Source organism: Sciurus vulgaris (assembly GCF_902686455.1).
Source record: "Sciurus vulgaris genome assembly, chromosome: 12".
NCBI classification, from domain to species: Eukaryota; Metazoa; Chordata; class Mammalia; order Rodentia; family Sciuridae; genus Sciurus; species Sciurus vulgaris.
This window is the reverse complement of record NC_136473.1, coordinates 41154906-41168397: the sequence shown is the minus strand read 5'-3', so window position 1 is coordinate 41168397 and position 13492 is coordinate 41154906. Positions and strand designations below refer to the sequence as shown.

At 37.0% G+C, this 13492-nt stretch overlaps 1 protein-coding gene across 1 annotated transcript in view; it reads left to right on the top strand.

Annotated features, from left to right (window-relative positions):
- The window catches only part of LOC306641039 (coiled-coil domain-containing protein 7-like), a 140906-nt gene that overhangs the window by 1340 nt on the left and 126074 nt on the right, over window positions 1-13492 (top strand). Inside the window, exons 2-3 of the mRNA XM_079105870.1 lie at window positions 3481-3809; window positions 5016-5108. Of these exons, the coding sequence (XP_078961996.1) occupies window positions 3531-3809; window positions 5016-5108 (372 nt within the window). The 5' untranslated portion in view covers window positions 3481-3530. The remainder of the gene's footprint in view (window positions 1-3480; window positions 3810-5015; window positions 5109-13492) is intronic.

The window sequence follows — 13492 nt, the reverse complement described above, 5'->3', positions numbered from 1 at the left end:
AGACTCATCTCCAATATCTGCCTTTGTCTTTACATGCATTCTTTTACATGTGTCTGGGGCCATGTTTTTCCTTTGGATAATAAAGTCACTGGATTAGGGCCCATTCTAATCTTATATGAGCTTAACTTGGTTACATCTGCACAGACTCTCTTTCCACACACAGTCACATGCACAGGTTCTGGAGTTGGGACTTGAATTTAGTTTTGGGAAGGACATAATTCAATCCAACAGCATACAAACATTCTTATCAAAAAAATTCCCTCCCTTTGACTATTTCCTATCTCTAGTAAGACACTATTTATTCCTTTTTGTAGCAAATTTTCTCTATAGAGTTTTTATATTCACAATCCAGAGTCAATTCTTTCTTCTGATTTTATCTTTCTCAGCATTTGACAAAGTTCATCATTCAGTCTTGTGTGATGTTTTCATCACTTTGCTTTCAACATATTCCTTCTTGATTTCACTTTATGGATTGTTGGCTACTCATCTTAAATACTGTTTGCAGGTCCTCCTTTCTCTGACTTGATGCTTTTGATGGAATTTCTTTGGCAATATAATTCCTTCAACATTTTTTGATGCTTTTCAATTTTGTAAGTTTAACTTTAGTTTCTTCATCATTTTTCCTATAACATTAATTTTACTTGAAGCTTTAAGTCACAGTGTGGAATGGAAGCCTGTAACTTAAGTTTTATAAAGTACATATTTGGTAATATCACCAACAATTTTCAAAAGAGCATTGTGTTTTTCCTTCAAATTAATTTTTGTGATGTTGTCATCAGATCTTTCCTAATTCATATTTGACTACATTTAAAACTTATTTGGCAGCTTTGTTTTCAATTAACTATACTGTATCATTGGGAAGTAATAAAGCAGTTGTAGTTTTTGGATGAAGTAGAAGTTTTCAGTGCTGTCAGAAGATATTTTTGCTGTATTGTTCAAAATCCAAGTTTACATAACATATTAACAAGTTGTATGAAATGTTTAGAATTTTTCTTTTTGAGAATTTTATGCTTGTGAAGCATGTATGTCTGGCTCTGTGTATGTGTGTGTGTGTGTGTGTGTGTGTGTGTGTGTGTGTGTGGTGGGTAAGCATGTGTATTTTTAAAACATTTCTTTGTAAATCATGTGCATGATCCTTTATCAACAGTGTCCTCTATTGGTTAAAATACAAATAAATGTTATATAAAAATTATTATTTGTTTATGTTGGGGATTGCATCAAAATTATTTAGAAATAATAAGCTTTTAAAACCTTATTCAAAGTGATTTAATTTTTTTTTAGATAAGGAATACTTTATTCAAGAATATTGCAATAGATATCAAGACTATTGCAGTAAGGAAGAGATCAGGCTCAATTCCGAATTTTATAAACAAAATGACTTAGTTTATAACTTTCTTAATTACTATCATTTGGTTTTGTGTTTTATTCCCTAAAATAGTCTGTTATTTGGTGTTGATATTTTACATGGATATGCTAATAGGATATCATGATCTTTCATCATGGTTTCTGCTAAATGAAATCTTTTTATTGTCAGAATCTTCAAATTTTTTGGGAAAGCCTCTCAATACTGGATGCTGACTCTCCGAAATTTGAATTCATCATGTTTATTATGTTATCTACAAAGGAAGGCCTATATTTTCTCACTTTTTGTAGAATTTCTAATTATTTTTATTTTGTCAAATCTGATAATTTTTTGATATTAATTTTTAACACTTCACACCTGATGTGCATCTCAGTTTATTCATGCTTGAAAGTATGTGGTAAATGCTGCCAACCTTTTTATCAGTTCTTATTCTTCAGTTGGATAATCTTTGCACCAGTTTTTATTCTTCATCAGGATTATGTGACATAAACAACAAAAATTTACTCTCTCTCAGTTCTGGAGGCTAGCAGTCTAAAATCTAGGTATTGGCAAAACCATGCTCCCTGAAGACTCCAAGGAAGAATATTTCTGTTATGGTTTAAATATGAGGTTTCTCCTAAAAGCTCCTGTGTGAGACACTTCAAGAAAGCTTAGAGGTGAAAAGATTGGATTGTGAGAGCCTTAACCTAAGGGATTAACTGGGTGGAACTGTAGGCAGGTAGGGTGTGGCTGAAGGAGGTGGGTCCTTGAGGGCATACCTTTGGGTCTTGTGTTTTGCCGTGGTAAGCTCTTTCTCTGCTTCCTGGTTCAATATGCTGAGCCACTTTCCTCTATCATACTCTTCCACTGTGATGGACTGCCTCACCTTGAGCCTCAAAGAATGGAGCGAACTTCTGTGGACTGAGACCTCTGAAACTGTGAACCAAACTGAAGTTTAGTTTTCCTCTAATTGTTCTTGTTAGGGTTTTTGGTTACAGAAGCAAAAAAACTGATCAAAATGCCTTCTTCCTTGAAATCCCTTGGCTTGCAGGTGTTACCTCTACAATCTCTGTCTCTGTTCCTACATGGCTCTTTCTTAATAGTGAAACCAGTCATTTGATTTAAGACCCACAGGTGTCCAGTAAGACCTCATCTTAACTTGGTTATATCTGAAATGACCTGTTTTCAAATAATGTCACATTTATAGCCTCAGGGGTTAGGACACAAACATATCTTTTTGGGAGACACATTTCAGCTTACATTGGTGAGAGTCAAATAGCAGAACTGATATTATTCTATTTTAATTTTGCCATTCTATGCACAGTTCCCATGGTCAGTGATATACTTTAAAATTCTATAGGAGGAGACATTATTCTGGGCTTTGTAATCAGTTTTGGAAGGAGAGGAGTAGAAGAATGAAAGTCAAGGGCTTATGCAGGCTTATGCAGTCAAGGGCTTATACTTCTTTATCTCAGAATAGCTTTGGGAATAATGATATATATTAGGGGTATGTATTAGCTTAATATAGGGGAAAGGTAAGAACAGAATTAAAATTTTTTTCTAAATATATTTCTTCACTGTTGCCTTTGCCTTCTTCCTCCCTACATTCCCATCCTGAAGACCCCACAAATGCTCCACTTTTTCCAGTTTTTTTTTTAAACATATTGTTTGTTGTTAGGAATATTCTCTTCTCCATTTTGTAATTTCTCTGAAGTTGATTTTGAGATTTTCTATTTCCATACCAATTGATAATCCCTTCATCGTTTAAATTCTGAAATATTTTAATTTATTTGCCCCTACCTGTATAAAATACAAAATGCTATAAATTATATAGATAAAAATGTCAACACTCTGAGAACAAATAGTATAGGAAAGAAACAAGATTGTAGCAAATTGATCTCTGTTGAAATTTCAAACTTAATTATCTTTATGATTCTTGACTGGTAACTAACTTCCCTGAGCTCAGTTAAATCACACGTAAAATGGGAATAATGATGTACATATAGGGTATATTTAAACTTAAACATGATGAAGCTTTTATGAACAGATTCACATGGTATATGAATTCAATTAGAATGACTTTTTATTGATTAAATGGTGTATGGTTTTCTCTAAATGTCTTAATGTTTTGTTTTCAGGGAGAAATTAAAATTTTTATCTATAATTTGGAAGCTAAGTTGATAACAAAATGAAGCCAGCAAAGAAACTTCAATCCAGTAATAACAAATTAGCAAGTGTTACAGAATTCTCTAAAAAAAAAGAAGTACTCAATTTACCATTTTCACCTAATCCAAAAGAAAATCGTGGTGCAAAATCAGTACGTGATAGAATTGAACCAATGGTTCTAAGATCTCCACCAACAGGAGAATCGGTTGTACGGTATGCTTTGCCCATTCCATCGAGTAAGACAAAGGAGTTAATAGCAGAAGATGAAATGATCAGAAATATTACCAAACATCTGAAGATGGTAAGACACTCCTGGTTCCCATGTTGGGGAGTCCCCATAATGACCCCTGGATGTGGTGATTTTCTAGTAGGATGCATAGGACTCAGCATATAGTTATGGTAAGATTTATTATAGCAGACACATGAAGCAAAATCTAGAGGAAACCAGGTCCAAGCTGACAAGAATGTTCTCACTTTGGAGTCATGTAGAACACGATTAATTCCTCTAGCAATGAGTTGTGTTAGCACAAGTAACATGTCTACCAGGGAAAATCATTAGAAATTTGGTGCCCAGAGGGTTGTTTTTTTTTTTTTTTTTTTTTTTTTTTTTTTGGGTGCTGGGGATTGAACCCAGGGCCTTGTGCTTGCGAGGCAGGCACTCTACCAACTGAGCTATGCCCCCAGCTCCTGGTGCCCAGAGTTTTATTGGGGGTGGTCACTTAGGGTCCTTATGCCTAGCTTGTACCAAAATTTCAGTCTCTCAAGAAAAGCAGGTGTGCAGCATAAATCATATTGTTTGTACAATTTAAAACCAGCTTCTCTAATGCTAGGCTAAGGCCTGTTTTGCATGCAGGAGTTTATAAGCACAGACATTTCTAAGTCTCATGTCTGCTCTGTTATCTCTTCTTTGCTCTTCAGAATCTAGCTCAGTGTTGGAAAAATATCCCTTGTTCTCTGAGGTTTGTTTTCTTTTGAGTAATGATCCAGAATTGAATTGTAAATGTACCAAAATATATGTGAAAACAATGAAGAAGAATACAAATATAGTTTGGCAAACTTCCAAAATACAAGTTTTATTCAAAGCTTGAGGTATTAACACAGAGAAATTCCTTTAAATCTGTATTGCTTTTGTCTCCACATTTCTATTTTCTTAGTCTGTTCCAAGGAGAAAGACACACTGAGGAAAACTTAGTATTTCAACCATCATGTACACACCCTTTCTCTTTCAGATGCTTATCAACACAGAAATGGTAGCCAGGGCATCTCTCCATTGCTAGGAAGTAAGGTCAAGGATTATTGCTTACGGCTTGATATGTGATGGCTTGATGATATGATCTTTATGGTATGTGATGGGGCATGGAATGGAAAGTTTAAGTTTATTAGCAGTGGCAGAAATAAGTCTTACGCTAAAATGGTCCTGGCATTATTGGCTTTACATTTACATTTTACATTTAATATTTAATTTTAAACTATGAATATATTTAATTTGCTCTGTATTTTTTCATAGGTTGTTTCTGCTTTGGAAGAATCCTATGGATTTGGTGTTGAAAGTAGAGCAAAACCAGTAGTGAAGTCTGGGGAGAAAGATTCACCTTTATCTGTAAGTATATATAACTCTAATCTAGAGAAATTAACACTGAAAAGTGCTCAGGTTTTCTTTTTAAGTCCACATATATTCTCAGAATGAATTCCCTATGCATGAAAATGATAGTTTGTAAAATTTTTGATAGGGGTATACTAGTTTTTCCACCCTCCATTAACCCCTATCTTAAAGTTTAATTAAGGCATATTTATATCTTAAGCCTACTTTTAATAATAATGCTTCTCCTATTTAATTTTTAAGCATGGGCTTGGCTGTCAGTTTGAGATGCATATTTTGTATCAACATGTTCAGAAAGTATTAGAAAGCTATTTCTATTGTGCTAAAAAAAGAATAAAGGAGGTTATTGAGATTTAACACGTCTTCATTCTGTATATTGGAATAATTCAGCTATTAAGATAACTACATGGTTTTTCTCCTTCAGCTTATTGATGTACTGTGCTGGAGCATGCTGTGTTTCAATTTGGACAATGTATATTACAGTATCTTGAAGTTCAATTCATTTTGTAGTGTCTGGCTGTTAAGCTCCATCTGATAAATTTTTTATTTCAAATATTGCAATATTCACATCCAGGATTATCTTTTGGTTCCTTTGAAGATATTGTTACATCTCTTCTGCTATTTTTCTCACCTCTTTATACCTATTCTATTTTTCTTTCCTTGAAAATGCTTTTTATCAAGAATAGATTTAACAATTTCCTTGTTTTCTAATTCTAATATCTGGGTCATCAGAGTTTCTAATACTGTTTTTTCTTTTGATTATGGATTATATTTTCCTGGTTCTTCATATGTTTTATATGTTTTTGTATTGAGTTCCAAAAATTGTGATATAAAAGAACATTGGAAATGGAGATACAACTTATTTTCTGGAGAATGCTTATTCTTTCTTTTGCCATTTAGGGTGAAAGGCTAATCATTTAGTCTCCTAAGAATTGAACTGAGCTGGAAATATTAACTTTTAATTTAATTGAATTCTCATTTGATTTCTGTAATCTACAATCTTTCCTTATTGTTGCTTTCCTGGAAGGATCGATTTATTTGATCTTGTCTTTATTTCAGCTGGCAGAATTTTGGACTTCAATTTTAAATAAGTTTGGTTACAATTGTTTAAATTTGGCAGAGTTTCAAAATGTAATCACCACAAGGATATGTAGAGTAGGATCTCTCTGCTTTCAATTCCTTTTTTTAAATAGTTTATAATCACTACCACAACCAAAACATGAAACATTTCCACTATCCCCAAAAGCTTCTCTGTAACTCTTTGTGTTCAGTTCTTTCCTCCTATCTTGATTCCAGTCATTGGTCCTTCATTATAGTTTTGTTTTTTCTAGAATTTCGTATAAACAGAATCACATAGTACGTAGACTTGATTATTCGGCTTTCCCCCTTATCATGTCTTGTCGATTTATCCATGTTGTTGTATCCACATATCAGTAGGTTGTTCCTTTTATTGTGAAGAGTACTGCATTGCATGCCATACCACTATTTGTTTATCTTCCCACCAATTAATAAACAATTTGTATTGTTCAATTCAGTAGCTGTTTTGGCTATTATGAATGAAACTTCTATGAACATTTGTATACAATTTGTATACAATGAGAACATATGTGCTATTGAGAGTTTACTTAGAAAAAAATAGAAAGAAGGAGTTCAATTAATAGTTTATACTGTATGTATGTTTAACTTTGTGAGCAACTTCTGAACTATCATTTTGAGTTGCTAACAGCTGTGTATGAGAGTTCCAGTGGCACCACATGGTTACAAAACCTGATATTGTCAGTCCTTTTTTTTTTTTTTTTTTTTTTTTTTTTTTTTTTTTTTTTGTAAACAAATGGGATACATGTTGTTTCTCTGTTTGTACATGGCGTAAAGGCATACCATTTGTGTAATCATAAATTTACATAGAGCAATGTTGTTTGATTCATTCTGTTATTTTTTTCCCTTCCCCCCACCCCTCCCACCCCTCTTTACCCTCTATACAGTAGTTCCTTCCTCTATACTTGCCCCCCTCCCTAACCCTAACTCTAACCCTTCCCTCCCCCCCATTATGTGTCAACCTCCACTTATTAGCGATATCATTCGTCCTTTGGCTTTTTGAGATTGGCTTATCTCACTTAGCATGATATTCTCCAATTTCATCCATTTGCCTGCAAATGTCATAATTTTATCATTCTTTATGGCTGAGTAATATTCCATAGTATATATATACCACAGTTTCTTTATCCACTCATCAATTGAAGGGCATCTAGGTTGGTTCCACAGTCTGGCTATTGTGAATTGAGCAGCTATGAACATTGATGTGGCTGTATTTCTGTAGTATGCAGATTTTAAGTCCTTTGGGTATAGGCCAAGGAGTGGGATAGCTGGGTCAAATGGTGGTTCCATTCCAAGTTTTCTAAGGAATCTCCACACTGCTTTCCATAGCGGCTGCACTAATTTGCAGCCCCACCAGCAGTGTATGAGTGTACCTTTCTCCCCACATCCTCGCCAACACCTGTTGTTGCTCGTATTCTTGATAATCGCCATTCTAATTGGGGTGAGATGGAACCTTAGGGTGGTTTTGATTTGCATTTCTCTTATTACTAGAGATGTTGAACATTTTTCCATATGTTTGTTGATTGCTTGTAGATCTTCTTCTGTGAAGTGTCTATTCATTTCCTTAGCCCATTTGTTGACTGGACTGTTTGAATTCTTGGAGTAGAGTTTTTTGAGTTCTTTATAGATTCTGGAGATTAGTGCTCTATCTGAAGTATGATTGGCAAAGATATTCTCCCACTCTGTAGGCTCTTTCTTCGCATTGCTGATAGTTTCCTTTGCTGAGAGAAAGCTTTTTAGTTTGAATCTATCCCAGTGGTTGATTCTAGCTTTTATTTCTTGTGCTATGGGAGTCCTGTTAAGGAAGTCTGGTCCTAGACCAACAAGATGAAGATTTGGACCTACTTTTTCTTCTATAATCTGCAGGGTCTCTGGTCTGATTCCGAGGTCCTTAATCCATTTTGAGTTTAGTTTCGTGCATGGTGAGAGATATGGGTTTAGTTTCATTCTGTTGCATATGGATTTCCAATTCTCCCAGCACCATTTGTTGAAGAGGCTATCTTTTCTCCATTGCATATTTTTGGCCCCTTTGTCTAGTATGAGAAAATTGTATTTATTTGGGTTTGTGTCCGTGTCCTCTATTCTGTACCATTGATCTACCTTTCTATTTTGGTACCAATACCATGCCGTTTTTGTTACTATTGCTTTGTAGTAGAGTTGAAGATCTGGTATTGCAATACCCCCTGTTTCACTCTTCCTGCTAAGGATTGCTTTAGCTATTCTGGGTTTCTTATTCTTCCAGATGAATTTCATAATTGCCTGCTCTATTTCTGTAAGGTACGTCATTGGGATTTTAATTGGAATTGCATTGAATTTGTATAGCACTTTAGGTAGTATGGCCATTTTGACAATATTAATTCTTCCTATCCAAGAACATGGAAGATCTTTCCATCTTCTAAGGTGTTCTTTAATTTCTTTCTTTAGTGTTGTATAGTTCTCATTGTAGAGGTCTTTCACCTCTTTTGTGAGATTGATTCCCAAGTATTTTATTTTTTTCGAGGCTATTGTGAATGGGGTAGTTTTCCTAATTTCTCTTTCTGAAGATTCATCACTTATGTATAAAAATGCGTTGGATTTATGGGCATTGATCTTGTAACCTGCTACTTTACTGAAATCACTTATGAGTTCTAAGAGTTTTCTGGTGGAATTTCCAGGTTCCTCTAAATATATAATCATGTCATCAGCGAACAGGGATAGTTTGAGTTCTTCTTTTCCAATTCGTATCCCTTTAATTTCTTTGGTTTGTCTAATTGCTCTGGCCAGAGTCTCAAGAACGATGTTGAATAGAAGTGGTGAAAGAGGGCATCCCTGCCTTGTTCCAGTTTTTAGGGGGAATGCTTTCAGCTTTTCACCATTTAGAATGATATTAGCCATGGGCTTAGCATAAATGGCCTTTACAATATTAAGGAATGTTCCCACTATCCCTATTTGTTCTAGTGTTTTGAGCATAAAGGGGTGCTGAATTTTATCAAATGCTTTTTCTGCGTCTATTGAAATAATCATGTGATTCTTGACTTTAAGTCTATTAATATGGTGAATTACGTTTATTGATTTCCTGATGTTGAACCAACCTTGCATCCCTGGGATGAAACCCACTTGATCATGGTGCACTATCTTTTTAATATGTTTTTGTATGCGATTTGCTAAAATTTTGTTGAGAATTTTTGCGTCGATGTTCATTAAGGATATTGGTCTGAAATTTTCTTTCCTTGATGAGTCTCTGTCTGGTTTAGGTATCAGTGTGATATTGGCTTCATAGAATGAGTTTGGGAGGGTTCCCTCCTCTTCTATTTTATGGAATACTTTGAGAAGTATTGGAATGAGCTCTTCCTTAAAGGTTTTGTAGAACTCGGCTGAGAACCCATCTGGTCCCGGACTTTTCTTTGTTGGTAGGCTTTTGATGACTTCTTCTATTTCAGTACTTGAAATTGGTCTATTTAAATTGTTTATGTCCTCCTCATTCAGTTTAGGCAATTCATATGTCTCTAGAAACCTGTTGATGTCTTCGAAATTTTCTATTTTGTTGGAGTATAGATTTTCAAAATAGCTTCTAATTATGTTTTGTATTTCCATCCTGTCTGTAGTGATATTTCCTTGTTCATTCCGAATTTTAGTGATTTGGGTTTTCTCTCGTCTTCTCTTTGTTAGTGTGGCTAAAGGTTTATCAATTTTGTTTATTTTTTCGAAGAACCAACTATTTATTTTGTCAATTTTTTGTATTGTTTCTTTTGTTTCAATTTCATTGATTTCAGCTCTGAGTTTAACAATTTCCTGTCTTCTACTACTTTTGGTGCTGTTCTGTTCTTCTTTTTCTAAGGCTTTGAGCTGTAGTGTTAGGTTGTTTATTTGTTGAGTTTTACTTCTTTTATTAAATGCGCTCCATGAAATAAATTTCCCTCTAAGTACTGCTTTCATAGTGTCCCAGAGGTTTTGATATGATGTTTCTTTGTTCTCATTTACCTCTAAGAATTTTTTAATTTCCTTCTTAATATCTTCTGTTATCCATTCATCATATAATAGCATATTGTTTAACCTCCAGATGTTGGAATAGTTTCTGTGTTTTACTCTTTCATTTATTTCTAACTTCAATCCATTATGATCTGATAGAATACATGCTAGTGTCTCTATCTTCTTGTATTTGCTAACATTAGCTTTGTGGCATAATATATGGTCTATTTTAGAGAAAGATCCATGTGCTGCTGAGAAGAAAGTGTATTCACTCTTGGTTGGATGGAATATTCTATAAATGTCCGTTAAGTCTAAATTATTGATTGTGTTGTTGAGATCTATGGTTTCTTTGCTCAATTTTGTCTGGAAGATCTGTCCAGTGGTGAGAGCGGCGTGTTAAAATCACCTAGTATTATTGTGTTGTGGTCTATTTGGTTTCTGAAATTGAGAAGGATTTGTTTGACATACATAGATGAGCCACTGTTTGGGGCATAGATGTTTATGATTGTTATATCTTGCTGATTTATGCTTCCCTTAAGCAGTATGAAATAACCTTCTTTATCCCTTCTGACTAACTTTGGTTTGAAGTCCACATTATCGGAAATGAGGATGGATACTCCAGCTTTTTTGCTGAGTCCATGTGCATGGTATGTTTTTCCCCATCCTTTCACCTTTAATCTATGGGTATCTTTTTCTATGAGGTGAGTCTCTTGCAGGCAACATATTGTTGGATCTTTCTTTTTAATCCAGTCTGCCAGTCTATGTCTTTTGATTGATGAATTCAGGCCATTAACGTTCAGGGTTATTATAGAGAAATGATTTGGTTTCCCGGTCATTTGGTTCATTTTTAAAATTTTGTTTATTTATTTGTTTGACACAACTTGTTTCCTCCTTTATTTGACAATTCCTTTAGGATAATTCCTCCCTTTGCTGATTTGCTTCTTTGTTTTTCATCTCTTCCTCATGGAATATTTTGTTGAGAATGTTCTGTAATGCTGGCTTTCTTTTTGTAAATTCTTTTAGCTTTTGTTTATCATGGAAGGATTTTATTTCATCGTCAAATTTGAAGGTAAGTTTTGCTGGGTATAAGATTCTTGGTTGGCATCCATTTTCTTTCAGGGCTTGAAAAATGTTGTTCCAGGACCTTCTAGCTTTTAGGGTCTGGATTGAAAAATCTGCTGATATGCGTATTGGTTTCCCCCTGAATGTAATTTGGTTCTTTTCTCTCACAGCCTTTAAAATTCTGTCTTTATTTTGTATGTTAGGTATTTTCATTATAATGTGCCTTGGTGTGGGTCTGTTGTAATTTTGTGTGTTTGGAGTCCTGTAAGCCTCTTGAACTTGATTTTCCATTTCATTCTTCAGATTTGGGAAATTTTCTGATATTATTTCATTGAATAGGTTGTTCATTCCTTTGGCTTGTTTCTCTAGGCCTTCCTCAATCCCAATAATTCTTAAATTTGGCCTTTTCATGATATCCCATAGTTCTTGTAGATTCTGTTCATGATTTCTTACCATCTTCTCTGTTTGTTCAGCTTTGTTTTCAAGGTTAAATATTTTGTCTTCAATGTCTGAGGTTCTGTCTTCCAGGTGTTCTATCCTATTGGATATGCTTTCTATGGAGTTCTTAATTTGGTTTATTGTTTCCTTCATGTCAAGGATTTCTGTTTGGTTTTTTTTCAATATCTCTAACTCTTTATTGAAATGATCTTTTGCTTCCTGTATTTGCTCTTTTAACTGTCGATTGGTGCGATCAATCAATGCTTGCATTTGCTCTTTCATCTCATCATTCAATGCTTGCATTTGCTCTTTCATCTCCTCGTTTGCTTCTCTGATCATTTTAATTATGTACATTCTGAACTCCTTTTCTGTCATTTCTTCTGCCATGCTGTCATTGGGTTTTATTGATGTAACATCTAGATTTGTTTGCAGCATTTTCTTTCCTTGTTTTCTCATGTTGTTCAGATATCAGTGGACCGCTGAGATATTGCAGATTTCCTCTGTTGATTTACAATGACCCTGAAGATTTCTATATATATCCCCTCTTAGCCTTCAGTAGGCTGAAGTCTTGGAGGAGGTTGATAATGCGGTGCTCCACAAGGAAGCTGCCTCTCTAGGAGTAGTGGCCTTCAGGTGGGGTATATTCCCTGCTAGTGGGCAGAGGTGCCTCCACTTGTTGACCAATGGTCATCCAAAGGGGACCTAGGCTGTGGGCTGAGGCAAGGCCTGTTTGGGCCTGAGCCTCTGGTTTTACTGTCCTTGTGGGAAACCTCACCCAGCAGGGAAGACTCACCCGGTGGGGAGGTCTCGCTGGTCAGTTTCCTCCTAGAGGTTCCCCTCAATTTACATCTACTGCCTGGGCTGGGCTGCCTTCCTCTGCAAAGTTTCCAGGGGCCCGGCCCTACCTCCTGGGCCTGGGAGCCTCACCCTTCGCAGGTGAATCTCCTTAGGCTGCCCCTCCTCAGAGAATTTGCCCATAGGCCTGGAACCTTCGCTCCGCCCTAAGCCTGTCTCTGTGCGGCTCTTCCACCCAGAAGCCTCATAGATCCTGGGACCCTGTTCTGCACCTAATCGCCTGGCTGCGTGGCCCCTCCTCTGAGCAGCCACCTGTGGCCCCGAACAATCGCTCTGAGTCCCAGAGACCCGCCACAGGCCTCTTCCTCCAGACAGCCGCCCAGTATGCCGGTGCGGTCACTAGGAGTCCAAGAAACTCACTTCGTGCCTCCTCCTCCCACCAACCACCCGTAGCCCGGGGCAATCAATCACTCCGAGTCGAAGTGACCCTGCCCGTTCCTCCTCCTTCTCCAGATAACCCCCCGGGTGTTCAGGAGCAGTCCCTCTGAGTGGCTCTGAATCCACGTGACCCGCTGCACGGGTCCTCTGGGCCACCGCCCGGAGCTCTGGTGTGGTCCTTCAAGACCAAGCGTCCCACCACGCTTCTCCTCCAGGCAGCCCCCCTGTGTTCAGGAGCTGTCACTTTAAGACCAAATAACTCACCACTCGCCTTCTCCTCTGAGCAGCCGCCTGGAGCGCTAATGCAGTCACTGCGAGTCCAAAGGACCCGCCGCGCTCCTCCTCCTCCTTCTCCTACTCCTCCGGGCAGGCCCCGGGGTTCAGAAGTGGTCAGGGTCCAAACAGCTCGCCACGCAGCCCCTTCTCTGGCAACCGCCTGTAGTTCCCGTATAGTCGCCCGAATCCAAGCGGCTGCTCCTCTTCCTCCTCGTCCTCAGGGCAGGCCCCGGGGTTCAGAAGCGTTGTTCTGATTCCAAACAGCTCGCCGCGCGGCTTCTCCTCTGGCAACCGCCTGCATCTCTGGCGCAGTCTCTCCGAATCCAAGTGGC